Consider the following 17,517-nt stretch of genomic DNA (forward strand, 5'->3'; position numbering starts at 1 on the left):
ACCCCAGAGCTGCACTCACTATTCTGCTGGTGCAGTCACTGTGTACATACATTACATTACTGATCCTGAGTTACATCCTGTATTATACTCCAGAGCTGCACTCACTATTCTGCTGGTCCAGTCACTGTGTACATACATTACATTACTGATCCTGAGTTACATCCTGTATTATACTCCAGAGCTGCACTCACTATTCTGCTGGTGCAGTCACTGTGTACATACATTACATTACTGATCCTGAGTTACCTCCTGTATTATACCCCAGAGCTGCACTCACTATTCTGCTGGTGCAGTCACTGTGTACAAACATTACATTACTGGTCCCGAGTTACCTCCTGTATTATCCTCCAGAGCTGCACTCACTATTTTGCTTGTTATTGGAAACTACCACTCCCAGCATGCTTTCACAACCTGTTTCTGCCATCACTCACCTGGGCCGGCTTCAGCACCACCGTGTTACCTGCCGCTAGACAAGCCGCTGCTTTCCACGCCAGCATCATGAGTGGATAGTTCCAGGGGATGACGATTCCACAGACTCTGCATGAAATATCGCAGGTTACTACCAGTTGTTCTGCATTATTTTCATTTTTCTCACATTTTATTCTTTGCACATATCGGGCAATATTTAATCGGGAACCTGACAGCAGAACTGCCCGTTTAAATTAAAGCGTCTCATAGATCCGGTGTCATGTCGGTATAATTGTGCCCACTGTGTGCCGTAAGGTCAGTTATGGGGGATGATTTATGGTGATTTCATTCTCCTTCCCCCCTGGAGACATTTTGGTTATTTAGGGAATATATTCCAGAGCTGCAGTTCCTATTCTGCAACTTCGGAGCTTGAATCTCCCAGAATTCTCAGCTTGTCCTGCACTTCTCCAGGCTGTAGGGATTAGTACAAGAAAGTTGTGTCGCTGATACACCGGTGCCCGATGCCCGTCAATCCTTTGATCGAGTTGAAGTCCGTAACGATCCTGTATTGTATTAGCGGATGGGCATGTAATTCAGCTTGGCATGGCGCGCTTACCCGATGGGCTCTCTCTTGGTGAAGGTCAAATTCCGATTTGGTCGAGCTTGATTAATGGGGATGGTGGAGCCCTGTGAGACACAAACATGGATATTTGTACTATATATCAGGAAGCGGACAGAAGAGCGCCCTCTATGGTCAAACTGTGACATTGTGCATCGCTCATAGATTGCTCTGCCATTATTTGCTCCGTTTGCCTAATATTGGCTCTGCGGATCTGCCTGGCATCGGGTCGCGGATGTCAAGGCTTCACCATTACACAACGCTGGGCATCAGGACATTGTGGAGTGCCCTTTACTACCTGAATGGCCCTCACCTTGGGGATTTTTGCCTCCCTGACGTCTGATTTCTATTACCACCTCCAGTTTAGCTTATGGGAGAATGAAAAACAAAATCAATGGCGCCATTTTTTATTGTGCTTTTTATGCCGTCTACAGGGGTGAACAATGGGTGGATCTGTTGGTTCTCAGAGGACATGATCCGAGTGAGATCTAATGCGCTGAGATCTGAGTTATCTCCAATCTCGGCTGTTGCAATGAAGTCCAACTATCAACGTCAAGCTTTGTGTCCGCATCACTGTGCCGTACATTAATGGCGCCGACCCGGAGCGGAAAATGTATGGATATTGGTGAAGGGAGCCCAAAGGATGTCATTGACAGCCGGCTGCCAGAGATCGGAGATAACTCAGATCTCGGCTGTAAATGTATGGTGCATTGCTAGGTAGTTATGATTAATAATGGGGAGCACTGTGCAGTGATTTGTTTTTACAATAGGGGACACTAAAACTAAAATGTACTTTAACCCCAGAGGACAGGACTCATGTCAGAGCTCCGGCGGCCGGCCCCTAGCAGACCAGCAGTAATGGCAGCAGCTTAGTTTCTGCTCAGCAGGACGGCATCACCCCGCGGATCGTGCACCGCCGATATAAAGTAACTGTGCCGTAATAACACCTGTTGGGGGGCAATAACGTTTAGACACATCTGCCATTACCTGAATTTTATCGCACCAGCCGGCGAAGTATCGGAAGGTCTGTATGGACATCCCCACGTGGGTCTTTAAGGCCAACGTGTAAACTGCTCCAGAGTCTATGGACTCAATGGTGGCCAGCTCCTCCTGATGTTCCTCCATGAGGTCTGCCAGCCTGGAGCAAGGCAAGAAAAAGGGCACATGAGATAAGAGCCGGGGGCTCCTTCAGGTTTACTCCTCTACGTCCTATAGGGGGTCTGACATATAGTGCTGGTGTATACAGTGGGGCAAAAAAGTATTTAGTCAGTCAGCAATAGTGCAAGTTCCACCACTTAAAAAGATGAGAGGCGTCTGTAATTTACATCATAGGTAGACCTCAACTATGGGAGACAAACTGAGAAAAAAAAATCCAGAAAATCACATTGTCTGTTTTTTTATCATTTTATTTGCATATTATGGTGGAAAATAAGTATTTGGTCAGAAACAAACAATCAAGATTTCTGGCTCTCACAGACCTGTAACTTCTTCTTTAAGAGTCTCCTCTTTCCTCCACTCATTACCTGTAGTAATGGCACCTGTTTAAACTTGTTATCAGTATAAAAAGACACCTGTGCACACCCTCAAACAGTCTGACTCCAAACTCCACTATGGTGAAGACCAAAGAGCTGTCAAAGGACACCAGAAACAAAATTGTAGCCCTGCACCAGGCTGGGAAGACTGAATCTGCAATAGCCAACCAGCTTGGAGTGAAGAAATCAACAGTGGGAGCAATAATTAGAAAATGGAAGACATTCAAGACCACTGATAATCTCCCTTGATCTAGGGCTCCACGCAAAATCCCACCCCGTGGGGTCAGAATGATCACAAGAACGGTGAGCAAAAATCCCAGAACCACGCGGGGGGACCTAGTGAATGAACTGCAGAGAGCTGGGACCAATGTAACAAGGCCTACCATAAGTAACACACTACGCCACCATGGACTCAGATCCTGCAGTGCCAGACGTGTCCCACTGCTTAAGCCAGTACATGTCCGGGCCCGTCTGAAGTTTGCTAGAGAGCATTTGGATGATCCAGAGGAGTTTTGGGAGAATGTCCTATGGTCTGATGAAACCAAACTGGAACTGTTTGGTAGAAACACAACTTGTCGTATTTGGAGGAAAAAGAATACTGAGTTGCATCCATCAAACACCATACCTACTGTAAAGCATGGTGGTGGAAACATCATGCTTTGGGGCTGTTTCTCTGCAAAGGGGCCAGGACGACTGATCCGGGTACATGAAAGAATGAATGGGGCATGTATCGTGAGATTTTGAGTGCCAACCTCCTTCCATCAGCAAGGGCATTGAAGATGAAACGTGGCTGGGTCTTTCAACATGACAATGATCCAAAGCACACCGCCAGGGCAATGAAGGAGTGGCTTCGTAAGAAGCATTTCAAGGTCCTGGAGTGGCCTAGCCAGTCTCCAGATCTCAACCCTATAGAAAACCTTTGGAGGGAGTTGAAAGTCCGTGTTGCCAAGCGAAAAGCCAAAAACATCACTGCTCTAGAGGAGATCTGCATGGAGGAATGGGCCAACATACCAACAACAGTGTGTGGCAACCTTGTGAAGACTTAAAGAAAACGTTTGATCTCTGTCATTGCCAACAAAGGATGTATTACAAAGTATTGAGATGAAATTTTGTTTCTGACCAAATACTTATTTTCCACCATAATATGCAAATAAAATGATAAAAAAACAGACAATGTGATTTTCAGGATTTTTTTTTCTCAGTTTGTCTCCCATAGTTGAGGTCTACCTATGATGTAAATTACAGACGCCTCTCATCTTTTTAAGTGGTGGAACTTGCACTATTGCTGACTGACTAAATACTTTTTTGCCCCACTGTAGGTGCCTGGATAATGCAGTGTAGTGCTACCACCACCATCTCACACTGCTAAGACACTGGCACCAACCAGACAGGGAACTCACCTGTAGATCAGGCGGCCTCGATCCCTTGGATTCATTTTTCCCCATTCGCCTTTTTCGAAGGCGTCCTTGGCAGCGGCTACAGCCTTATCGATGTCTGACACCTGGGCCAGAGACACTTTGCAAATGGCCTACAAAGAGGAGAATTGGATGAACACAGGGGAGCGATTCGCCCCATCTGCCATGTTGGCCTGTGAGCGCGCTCGTATTATTTCGGTTCTTACATTTCCATCCGTGGGGTTAATCGTCTCATAGGTTTTCCCGCCTTCGGCGTCTGTAAACTGTCCATTGATGAAAAGCTGATGGGGAATCCTGATCTTCATATCATTAACGTCCTTCTCCACCTGCAGACGGAGAGATAAAGCGAAGACCTCAACAAACAGCCCCACGTATCTCAGCTTCCTGGACCAGAGACATGGAGGACGGCGATATCTGCACACTTCACGCTGATCATTGATACACATCTTACGTAATCTATGAGTATTTCGTCCTCCGCGTCTTCGCCTCTCAGTCTCCTCACGAGCATCTGCACAAACTCCTCAAACTTGGTGGCCATGTAGACGTCTTCATTCTGCAGCTGCAGCCCCTTACACTTCAGCTTTACCTCCTCCACCAGCCTGGAGACATGAGCACAGAAAGGGGACAGTCATCAGGGGCACATGGGAGCCCACCGTAAAAGTCCAAACACCCCTCCGTCCCCATGAGATAGACAGAGATGTTCCCAACGTGTCACCATTCCTCTATCGCCCGGCTTCCTGAATGACCAGCAGTGGAGGCCGGCGGCATCACCGCCCAACTGGTCCAAACTGCACTCTCCACTGCTGCAAACAGAGGTAGCCCTGTCACTGTAACATCGGAGGAGCACAGAGAGTCCAGCAATCCATTCAGCTTCAGAGCAGCGGCTACAAGCTCTATAAAGAGCTTGTAATTGCTGCACTCCTTGTGTAGGAACTGACCTCCGCTGATAAGACTGCAGAGGTGGCCGGTAACCAGGCAGTGAGCAGTAAACTCCAGAATTAAACCATCCTAGGGTTATTAAGATACAACGTTCTGTAGCTTTCCCATTAATTACTTATTGATGGTCGTTATCTAACCTGACAACGTCCATAGATGCTGCTCCGGCCTTGAAGAAATCAGTGGAGTCTTCAACCTGGGGGACGTTGGTGAGGATGCGCTTCCAGGCGGCCTAGGACACAAGCACAGAGACGGTTACCAAACTACCGACTGGCCTAGATGACAGTCATGGCGGGAGGTCTGGGACGCACATACCCGCATTTCATCCGCCACGGCTTGCTCCTCCGCGGACAGCTGTAAGGACGCGTTGTCCGATGACTTAAAGTACTGAGACGCCGGAATCATCTTCCCGTCCTCAAACTGAAGGTTCTTCACTATCAGCTGCGAGTAAATATAAACCTGTGACACGCGGCCAATGGAAACCGACTGGCCCCATATTGTGGTGTCCCCACTATTCCCCGAGGGACCCACTCACACAATACGCCACATGTCCCAGGTCACAACATGGCGGAAAGTTGGATTATTGGAACCCATGGTGCGGGATGTTATAATCACCCGATGAGATTGGTGGGATTTTATCACATCACTTACAGTTTTCCCATCATTTCCAAACAGCACCAGCCCGTTCTTGGTGACCACAGCCGGCTTTGACGCCCCAGGGATTTCCAGAGGTTCTCCATCCGGGCTCGGTCCATTGGGGGTGAAGGATGAACCGAAAAAAGTCAATTTCTAGATAACAGAAAAAATAAGTAAATCAGTAAATTATCTGACTATCTAATGGAGGTGAGAGAATCGATTCACCGGCATCTTGGCTCCGGTTCTGATCAGTAGTCGCCTGGCAGGATGTCGTGTGTGCGTCACCCCACAATGATGACGTCGCGGCAGGCTACTGATCTAAAGACGAGCGGGATGCCAGCAGTTAGGGGGCACGCAGGGCTCCCATCTAGCGGCCGTGGACTACTGACGTGGCCACTGGTCCTGTGAATTGATCCGCTCATCACTGCTATGTTTTCTGCAGCACCGGTGGTGTCCATAAGATGGCGCTGTAGACTCTGCACTTACGCTGCCGTTGAGCTCGGTCCAGGCGCCCGGCACCTTATCGTTCCCTCTGATGAAGTTGTGTATCGCTTCTGCCGACTCATCCCAATTAATCTACAGATTTGGACAAAGGAAACCTGAGTAAGGGCCGACCATCCCAATAATTCCTCATCACCCACTCAGTCATTAACTACAAAAATCCACATTCTCTAACGTTTCATGCTTGGGCTGAACAACAACACAACCTCCGAATGTCCATGGTCAGACGTCCTGCACCGTTAATCAGACCTCAGCAACTTTTTACTATATAGAAGTATTGACGTTGCGGCGCAGTCGGGTTATTCCAGCGGTTGGACGGTACCTGGCGGGTGACGCCATCTTACTGTGAAGCCCCGCGGAGGTGGAGCAGAGTAAGAGTGAACCAGTAGAACAGGTCAGGTCACCTTTGCAGTTTCCTTCTTCTGTATTGGGTCATATGTGGCCCCTTCAGTGGGTTGTGGGATCCTCGGAGCCGAGCCGTGTGCAATCAGACGCACGGCCTCCACCTGCAAGACAGACGGCAGAGGAACAAAATCTCATCGCTGGTAGTAACGTCTCACAGGAGTCTTCATCAGTGACCGATGTCTCCTCCCGGCTGCTCCCTCTCCCCTCTCACAGCAAACAGTCACAGACCTGAGGCAAGCGAGGCTGCAGTCGCATCCAGTTATCCCAGTGCTGGGAATACTATTGTTCTGCGCACATTTTGGGCCTTCTGCTTCCTTAAAGGGAATGCGTCATTAAATAATGATCTATTGTTTAAATCAGATTTTTGTTTTAAATGTTTTTTTTCCCATATATCATACTTTATTTAAAATTAAAATAGAAATTGCAATTTTCAGAAGGGTCTGGGAGGGATTGGGGAGGGTTAGGGTTCTTGGGTTTTGATTTTTGCTATATGCTTAGCCTAATTGTATTGCATTTATACCCTGTTATCTTAAAGTTAATAAAAAGAATTTAAAAAAAGAAATTGCAATTTTCACACCGACCACTGCAACTAAACTAAACTTAGGAAATCCACATGTACATTAGTTGCAATGAACAGACCCCGACCCTATCTTTTGTAATGAAGCATCTAATGAGCGTGTGCAAATGTCATTGTGAAGCAAAAAGAGGAGGTGAGCTGTGACATCACCTAATGTGAATGGTGGATCCTGTTATCTACTGTATATAGAGGTGTTATCAATCATTGTACAGGAGGAGGAGGAGGTGAGCTGTGACATCCCCTATTGTGAATGGTGGATCCTGTGTTATCTACTGTATATAGAGGTGCTATCAGTGATTGTACAGGAGGAGGAGGTGAGCTGTGACATCATCTATTGTGAATGGTGGATCCTGTGTTATCTGCTGTATATAGAGGTGTTATCAGTCATTGTACAGGAGGAGGTGAGCTGTGACATCACCTAATGTGAATGGTGGATCCTGTTATTTACTGTATATAGAGGTGTTATCAATCATTGTACAGGAGGAGGAGGTGAGCTGTGACATCACCTATTGTGAATGGTGGATCCTGTATTATCTATTGTATGTAGAGGTGTTATCAGTCATTGTACAGGAGGAGGTGAGCTGTGACATCCCCTAATGTGAATGGTGGATCCTGTGTTATCTACTGTATATAGAGGTGTTATCAGTAATTATACAGGAGGATGAGGTGAGCTGTGACATCTCCTATTGTGAATGGTGGATCCTGTGTTATCTACTGTATATAGAGGTGTTATCAGTAATTATACAGGAGGAGGAGGTGAGCTGTGACATCACCTATTGTGAATGGTGGATCCTGTGTTATCTACTGTATATAGAGGTGTTATCAGTCATTGTACAGGAGGAGGTGAGCTGTGACATCCCCTATTGTGAATGGTGGATCCTGTGTTATCTACTGTATATAGAAGTGATATCAGTCATTGTACAGGAGGAGGAGGTGAGCTGTGACATCATCTATTGTGAATGGGGGATCCTGTGTTATCTACTGTATATAGAGGTGTTATCAGTCATTGTACAGGAGGAGGTGAGCTGTGACATCCCCTATTGTGAATGGTGGATCCTGTGTTATCTACTGTATATAGAAGTGATATCAGTCATTGTACAGGAGGAGGAGGTGAGCTGTGACATCATCTATTGTGAATGGGGGATCCTGTGTTATCTACTGTATATAGAGGTGTTATCAGTAATTATACAGGAGGAGGTGAGCTGTGACATCACCTATTGTGAATGGTGGATCCTGTGTTATCTACTGTATATAGAGGTGTTATCAGTCATTGTACAGGAGGAGGAGGTGAGCTGTGATATCTCCTATTGTGAATGGTGGATCCTGTGTTATCAGTCATTGTTATCCTGTCTCTGATGATAATACAACTTTTGAAAACTGTTCCAGAAAGGAAGAGATATACGAGACTCAAAAAATCCCAGTGATCAGTGTGAAAATTGGAAGATTACTATTTTTTTTATATAGGAAAGATAAATATCTTGGTACCGTGTTAGCCAGTAGATAGAAAAATATTTAGAATTGAGAGTCCTCATGGAACTTTCCAATATTTATGGACACAACTGTTTACCACTCTCCCATAATGACAGTTCTCTGCTGTGTTGTGCATAAATATGTGATTCTTCAGAATTTGTATTATTCTCTGCCTGATGAAGGGACCTGTGTAGTCTCGTAAGCTGCAATTTGTTACCATCTTTTCAGTTAGCCATTAAAAGGTATCAACCACTGAGGACTCTCAATTCTAAATATTTTTCTATTCTTTTTATAAAGATCGTGATATAAGAAAAAAATAAACCGCCAAAATTGTCTTAAAAATAAAACACAAAACCCGTTTTAAACAATTGGTGATTTTCTGATGACATATTCACTTTAAGGTCATTAGATTGGGAGTCTCGGATCTCCGGCCTCAGCAGCGCTCTCTTGTGCTGAATTAGTGGTGTGGAATATCTGATAATCCGGATGCCTCTGGTCTTCTGCATGGAAAATGCTGAGTAACAATCACCTTTCGGCCGCTGAACATGAGACCGTGACCCCGATCACATTTACTCTTTACTATGCCAAAATGAATATTTACTAACCTAAGAAAAAAAATGTAGTCTCTGGATCTATTTCATGTCAAGGATGTTTCACAGAGAGCAATGCGAGGTTACATAACACTCCAGTCACATCCAAAGCTGCAATCACATTTAGAACTACAGTACAGATAAGCAAAGTTAGGTATCTGCAAAGTATCACAAGACATCAGAACAAGTGTGGACTTTTTGCAGATAACCTGTGGGGTCTTTACATGTCTGTGCATCAAAATAATGGTGCTGATGGGGTTAATGACCACCATGACCATAGTGGAGTTTCTAGCATCCATAAAATCTTCTAGGAACAGCGCCACACCGGCTTAGTGGTCGTGCCTGGTATTGTAGCTCTTGATGTGTATGGAGAGAAGCTGCAATACCACATATAACCATTGGACAGGTGTGGCACTATTTGTGAGAAAAAAAAAGCCATGTTTTTCAAATCCTGGCCACATGTTACACTGACCATGCCTTTAACGCCTTCAGGAAAGAGGAATCTGTTGTATATAGAGTTGACGGTGTCGTCTGGCAGGACCTCACACTCTTTCTGCAGTAGAATGTCGCCCGTGTCCAGCCCATCATCAGCCCAGAACACGGTGAAGCCGCCTATCTTATCTCCCTGCATCAACGTCCTGCAAGAGAAAAATTATCTCGATGCAGCTCTGGATGTGACTAGAGGTTACATAAGTCAAGGAGAGCGATGCAAAGTATCTACATTTACTCCACACTGAATGTTCACCTGTGCAATGTGGATATAACATATACGGCCCCCATACTGACCAGTTGATTGCGGAGGCCCCCCGATGACGAGGCAGGATGGATGGATGGTAGATGATGGATCCATGTTTCGGAGCATCAATGACTTCCATGGGGATGAACTGAGAGCAGAAGGGAAGAACATTCAGCTCAGCCTCCACCGATTTGTATTGTTCCACCACCTCCGGCAAAGCCTGACCCTTCACTCGCCAGCGCGGGAATTTAAAAACAGGAACGCCATCTTTCTCTGCTTCTACTCCTACGGGAGCAAGAAGATGTTTTATTAGAACTGGAATTCAAGAGGAAGCTCTACCACATCAAGTTAAAGAAAATGAAAAGGGTTCACACCTTTGTGCATAGACCTTTCATCTATGAGCGCTGAAAAGGAATAGCAGCCACACAGCTATACAGGTCCTTCTCAAAAAATTAGCATATAGTGTTAAATTTAATTATTTACCATAATGTAATGATTACAATTAAACTTTCATATATTATAGATTCATTATCCACCAACTGAAATTTGTCAGGTCTTTTATTGTTTTAATACTGATGATTTTGGCCTACAACTCCTGATAACCCAAAAAACCTGTCTCAATAAATTAGCATATTTCAACCGTCCAATCAAATAAAAGTGTTTTTTAATACCAAACAAAAAAACCATCAAATAATAATGTTCAGTTATGCACTCAATACTTGGTCGGGAATCCTTTGGCAGAAATGACTGCTTCAATGCGGCGTGGCATGGAGGCAATCAGCCTGTGACACTGCTGAGATGTTATGGAGGCCCAGGATGCTTCAATAGCGGCCTTAAGCTCATCCAGAGTGTTGGGTCTTGCGTCTCTCAACTTTCTCTTCACAATATCCCACAGATTCTCTATGGGGTTCAGGTCAGGAGAGTTGGCAGGCCAATTGAGCACAGTAATACCATGGTCAGTAAACCATTTACCAGTGGTTTTGGCACTGTGAGCAGGTGCCAGGAAGCATGAAGTGCTCCAAAATCTCCTGATAGCTAGCTGCATTGACCCTGCCCTTGATGAAACACAGTGGACCAACACCAGCAGCTGACATGGCACCCCACACCATCACTGACTGTGGGTACTTGACACTGGACTTCAGGCATTTTGGCATTTCCTTCTCCCCAGTCTTCCTCCAGACTCTGGCACCTTGATTTCCGAATGACATGCAAAATTTGCTTTCATCAGAAAAAAGTACTTGGGACCACTTAGCAACAGTCCAGTGCTGCTTCTCTGTAGCCCAGGTCAGGCGCTTCTGCCGCTGTTTATGGTTCAAAAGTGGCTTTACCTGGGGAATGCGGCACCTGTAGCCCATTTCCTGCACACGCCTGTGCACGGTGGCTCTGGATGTTTCCACACCAGACTCAGTCCACTGCTTCCTCAGGTTCCCCAAGGTCTGGAATCGGTCCTTCTCCACAATCTTCCTCAGGGTCCGGTCACCTCTTCTCGTTGTACAGCGTTTTCTGCCACATTGTTTCCTTCCAACAGACTTACCATTGAGGTGCCTTGATACAGCACTCTGGGAACAGCCTATTTGTTGAGAAATTTCTTTCTGGGTCTTACCCTCTTGCTTGAGGGTGTCAATGATGGCCTTCTTGACATCTGTCAGGTCGCTAGTCTTACCCATGATGGGGGTTTTGAGTAATGAACCAGGCAGGGAGTTTTTAAAAGCCTCAGGTATCTTTTGCATGTGTTTAGAGTTAATTAGTTGATTCAGAAGATTAGGGTAATAGGTCGTTTAGAGAACCTTTTCTTGATATGCTAATTTATTGAGACAGCTTTTTGGGTTTTCAGGAGTTGTAGGCCAAAATCATCAGTATTAAAACAATAAAAGACCGGACAAATTTCAGTTGGTGGATAATGAATCTATAATATATGAAAGTTTAATTGTAATCATTACATTATGGTAAATAATGAAACTTAACACTATATGCTAATTTTTTGAGAAGGACCTGTATACTAAAATAGTGACATTTTTCAAATGCCTGCAGTCACCACTAGAGGGACCTCTTTACATATAGTGAATCAGTATGCAGTGAGCTCCCCCTAGTGGTGGCCGTTAGAAATAATAATGTTAGCTTTGAAAAATAAAAAGAGCTCAGAGACAGAAAAGCAGAACTCTGGTGATAGTGATGACGATGAAGCACATACCTAGCGGATCTGGCTTGCCACCTGCTTTATCAGGAATTGTGAATACTCCAACCACTTGGTGTCCCTCCTTTAATAGCTCCTTGTACACTTCTTTTCCAAACAGGCTCTGTCCAATCACTGCAATCTTCATGACGAAAGCTGGCGGAACGGGCTAATAAAAAAATGCATTAAAAAGAAATATGGTGATATTAGAAGAATATGTCACATCAAATAATCAATTGAACAAAAATATCTGGAGATTAAAAATAATCAGATCATCTTTATTTTAGTTTTAATGTGGGAACAACATTCTTCTGTGTTCAGTGTCACCCCCTGCTGGATAGTGACCCTAGCTGCCAAGAGGATGGAAGGAAAATTACAACAATAATACTGCCCCCTATGTGCAAGAATATAACTACTATAATACTGCTCCTATGTACAAGAATATAACTACTATAATACTGCCCCTATGTACAAGAATATAACTACTATAATACTGCTCCTATGTACAAGAATATAACTACTATAATACTGCCCCTATGTACAAGAATATAACTACTATAATACTGCCCCCTATGTACAAGAATATAACTACTATAATACTGTCCCTATGTACAGGAATATAACTACTATAATACTGCCCCTATGTACAAGAATATAACTACTATAATACTGCCCCTATGTATAAGAATATAACTACTATAATACTGCTCCTATGTACAAGAATATAACTACTATAATACTGCTCCTATGTACAAGAATATAACTACTATAATACTGCCCCTATGTACAAGAATATAACTACTATAATACTGCCCCCTATGTACAGGAATATAACTACTATAATACTGCTCCTATGTACAAGAATATAACTACTATAATACTGCTCCTATGTACAGGAATATAACTACTATAATACTGCTCCTATGTACAAGAATATAACTACTATAATACTCCCCCTATGTACAAGAATATAACTACTATAATACTGCCCCTATATACAAGAATATAACTACTATAATACTGCTCCTATGTACAAGAATATAACTACTATAATACTGCTCCTATGTACAAGAATATAACTACTATAATACTGCTCCTATGTACAAGAATATAACTACTATAATACGGTCCCCTATGTACAAGAATATAACTACTATAATACTGCTCCTATGTACAGGAATATAACTACTATAATACTGCCCCCTATGTATAAGAATATAACTACTATAATACTGCTCCTATGTACAAGAATATAACTACTATAATACTGCTCCTATGTACAAGAATATAACTACTATAATACTGCTCCTATGTACAAGAATATAACTACTATAATACTGCTCCTATGTACAAGAATATAACTACTATAATACTGCTCCTATGTACAAGAATATAACTACTATAATACTGCTCCTATGTACAAGAATATAACTACTATAATACTGCTCCTATGTACAAGAATATAACTACTATAATACTGCCCCTATGTACAAGAATATAACTACTATAATACTGCTCCTATGTACAAGAATATAACTACTATAATACTGCCCCTATGTACAAGAATATAACTACTATAATACTGCTCCTATGTACAAGAATATAACTACTATAATACTGCCCCTATGTACAAGAATATAACTACTATAATACTGCTCCTATGTACAAGAATATAACTACTATAATACTGCTCCTATGTACAAGAATATAACTACTATAATACTGCCCCTATGTACAAGAATATAACTACTATAATACTGCTCCTATGTACAAGAATATAACTACTATAATACCGCTCCTATGTACAAGAATATAACTACTATAATACTGCTCCTATGTACAAGAATATAACTACTATAATACTGCTCCTATGTACAAGAATATAACTACTATAATACTGCCCCTATGTACAAGAATATAACTACTATAATACTGCCCCTATGTACAAGAATATAACTACTATAATACTGCTCCTATGTACAAGAATATAACTACTATAATACTGCCCCTATGTACAAGAATATAACTACTATAATACTGCTTCTATGTACAAGAATATAACTACTAAAATACTGCCCCTATGTACAAGAATATAACTACTATAATACTGCTCCTATGTACAAGAATATAACTACTATAATACTGCTCCTATGTACAAGAATATAACTACTATAATACTGCTCCTATGTACAAGAATATAACTACTATAATACTGCCCCTATGTACAAGAATATAACTACTATAATACTGCCCCTATGTACAAGAATATAACTACTATAATACTGCTCCTATGTACAAGAATATAACTACTATAATACCGCTCCTATGTACAAGAATATAACTACTATAATACCGCTCCTATGTACAAGAATATAACTACTATAATACTGTTCCTATGTACAAGAATATAACTACTAAAATACTGCCCCTATGTACAAGAATATAACTACTATATCATCACTTTCTGTGCACAATGATATAATTGTTATACTCACCCTTCTTGGTGGTTTAGATTAGACGAATTAAGATTATGTAACTATAAACATATATATATATATATATATATATATATATATATATATATATATATATATATTGCGTAAAGTGTAACATTTCTCCTACAGTTATGAGATTTGATTGTATATATGTACACTTACTGGCATAAACAATAAATATTACAGAACAGACACAATGATCATAATAGTAAAGAAGTGATATTATAAATAACATACATGATCTTGTCACATACACGGGTCTCGCTGTCAAGTCAATGTTTTCTCTCTGAGTAGTAAGTTCCCCAAGTTCATTCCTTCCTGGTCAGTCCCCCTGGTCACACCCCTGGATAAGCCCCTTCCTGGTACGCCCCCCATGTGAGCCCTGCCTGGGTCTTTAATACCCTGATATACAGCTGTCTGCTCTCCTGCTGTCCACAGACAGACTCTCCTTTATCATCAGGACTTTTCATCACATACACTATAGAAAGACTGGTGGTGCCAGATGCTTGTCAGCCATTGTTTATGTCTTCAGAGACTCCTCATATAAACATTGTATTCACATGAAGATACACTCACTGCCTTTTGTTCACCCTCCTTTTTAGCATTTTTAACAGATACCTGTGATAATCAGAGACCCCTTGATAGATTTAGTGTAAACAATGAGCATTGTAAGTAGCAACATTGTAAATAGGTGTATACTCCATTCACAATACAATACTGCAATGTAAGAAACGTCCAAATCTAGAAGTGTTAATAGTTTATTTTTTATCAATTAACAAAATCCAAAGAAAATTAATAAATGAGAAGAGTAAATCCCATCAGTATTTGGTGAGCGCCTGTCGCCTCCATCACTTCTTCTCGGTCACTTGTTACTTGCACACAAATTATGAACAAACTCGGAGGGACATTGCTCCAAATCTTGGAGAACTGACCCCCTATCTTCTGTGTATGAGACTTGTGCGGATCATGTGATCCCAGACATACTAGATCATGTGAGGTCAGGGATCTGTGGGGACAGATCATCACCTCCAGGACTTCTTCTTAATGACATTGATAGGATGATGAAGGTTATTGTCCGGCTGCAGAATAAATTTGGAGCCAATGAGTCGCCTCCCTACGGGTACGTGCCTACAATCAGGAACTGCTGCGGTTTTGATGCTGCGTATTTATGTAGCGTCAAATCCGCAGCGGCCAGATGTTTTAGCATAGTGGATGGGATTTCTAGATATTATGTCCACTATGTGTGCAGGTGAGCCTGCTGATCATCCGTGGACACTGACATGTGACGCGTCTTTCAAGACAGCAGCATGTCAATTTTCTCTTGTGGAAAAGCTATTCTCCGAAACAGAAATTTCACTAATAGAAATGTATTGAATGCGGTAAATCCGCACGGTTCAGTGAACACATGTGGATTTACCTGCGTTCAATAGACGGCAGCGCTTTGTATACAGAGAACAAACACTGCATCCAGAACGCTGCTAGATCCTGATCGTGGGAATGTAACCTTAAGGTATTACATTATATACAGATACTTATCCATTATGTAATACCATAAGGGAGGGATCTGATTGGCTCAAAATGTATTCTGCAGCCGGACAACCACCCCAAACATCCAGCTAATGTCATTAGGAACGAGGAGTCCTGGGGGTGATGATCCGGCCCCACAGATCCCTGATCTCACATCATCCCATCTGTCTGGGATCACATGAAGAGACAGAAAAATCCACACAAGCCTCATACACAGAAGATCTGGGGTCAGGTCTCCAAGATGTTTGGAACAACTTCCTGCCAAGATGCTTCAAACACTGTCAAGTTACCGAGAATACATGATGAAGGTGACGGGAGGTGACCAGACACTGATGATGGAGGCGACGGGTGGTGACCAGATACTGATGATGGAGGCGACAGGCGGTCACCAGATACTGATGATGGAGGCGACGTCCGGTCACCAGATACTGATGATGGAGGCGACGGACGGTTACTAGATACTGATGATGGAGGCGATGGGCGGTCACCAGATACTGATGATGGAGGTGATGGGTGGTCACCAGATACTGATGATGGAGGCGACGGGCGGTCACCAGATACTGATGATGGAGGCGACGGGCGGTCACCAGATACTGATGATGGAGGCTACGGACGGTTACCAGATACTGATGATGGAGGCGACGTGTGGTGACCAGATACTGATGATGGAGGCGACGGGCGGTCACCAGATACTGATGATGGAGGCGACGGACGGTTACTAGATACTGATGATGGAGGCGATGGGCGGTCACCAGATACTGATGGGATTTAAATTTCTTTTTTTTTCAGTTACTTTATATTTTATTGTTAAAATAAAATATAAACACTTCTATCAGGGCAAGCATCTTACTGTGCAGCCTTTTCTCCACACCTGCCTAAAACACTTGCGCTGCAGGGTGTAGAAGAAAAATATGAAACTTCTGGGCACTGAGGTGGAGGTAGTGTCACTTAATTGGGGCTACGCGTTTCAGCACCATACTTATTGCAGTTGCTATCATGGTCTGACTAATCAAAAAGTTGCCCCCAATAAAAGATAACCTTTATTTATCACAATTAAAAGGAAAAATATCACAAACATTTATGAAATACCAAATAATGTTGGTCTGAGAGGTTTTGTTATCCGCTACTATGTCAAATAAACTACAGGACCACCAAACCGCTGCACGACCAGCTCTACCCTCACCTACTGTATCCGCACCCATCCCTTGTAGATTGTGAGCCCTCGCGGGCAGGGTCCTCTCTCCTACTGTACCAGGTGTGACTTGTATTGTTCAAGATTTTTGTACTTGTTTATTATGTATACCCCTCCTCACATGTAAAGCGCCATGGAATAAATGGTACTATATTAATAAATAATAATGAAGGAATCCGATGCTTTCCCTAAGGGATGACCTACCTGACCGCTGTGAATATTTAATGGAGTTGTCTGGTCTAAAATGAAAAATCTAAATTCATTCTGTGTGACTGCAGACTGTTGAACCCACCCAGTACACGCAC

General features: G+C 42.9%; 1 protein-coding gene across 2 annotated transcripts in view; it reads right to left on the reverse strand.

Moving 5' to 3' along the window:
- The window catches only part of ALDH1L1 (aldehyde dehydrogenase 1 family member L1), a 31,162-nt gene that overhangs the window by 5,369 nt on the left and 8,276 nt on the right, over window positions 1–17,517 (reverse strand). Inside the window, exons 1-15 of one of the 2 annotated variants that reach the window (XM_077276629.1) lie at window positions 14,731–14,847; window positions 12,017–12,167; window positions 9,876–10,110; window positions 9,562–9,727; window positions 6,452–6,553; window positions 6,033–6,122; window positions 5,562–5,699; window positions 5,226–5,351; window positions 5,051–5,142; window positions 4,426–4,573; window positions 4,181–4,300; window positions 3,960–4,087; window positions 2,015–2,165; window positions 1,025–1,095; window positions 432–537 (exon numbers count right to left, since the gene is read on the reverse strand). In XM_077276629.1, the coding sequence (XP_077132744.1) occupies window positions 432–537; window positions 1,025–1,095; window positions 2,015–2,165; window positions 3,960–4,087; window positions 4,181–4,300; window positions 4,426–4,573; window positions 5,051–5,142; window positions 5,226–5,351; window positions 5,562–5,699; window positions 6,033–6,122; window positions 6,452–6,553; window positions 9,562–9,727; window positions 9,876–10,110; window positions 12,017–12,146 (1,803 nt within the window). In that variant the 5' untranslated portion in view covers window positions 12,147–12,167; window positions 14,731–14,847. Of the gene's footprint in view, window positions 1–431; window positions 538–1,024; window positions 1,096–2,014; window positions 2,166–3,959; window positions 4,088–4,180; window positions 4,301–4,425; window positions 4,574–5,050; window positions 5,143–5,225; window positions 5,352–5,561; window positions 5,700–6,032; window positions 6,123–6,451; window positions 6,554–9,561; window positions 9,728–9,875; window positions 10,111–12,016; window positions 12,168–14,730; window positions 14,848–17,517 lie in introns of those variants that run through there. The other variant, XM_077276628.1, reaches the window with a different exon arrangement.

Source organism: Ranitomeya variabilis, chromosome 8, assembly GCF_051348905.1.
Source record: "Ranitomeya variabilis isolate aRanVar5 chromosome 8, aRanVar5.hap1, whole genome shotgun sequence".
Classification (NCBI taxonomy): Eukaryota; Metazoa; Chordata; class Amphibia; order Anura; family Dendrobatidae; genus Ranitomeya; species Ranitomeya variabilis.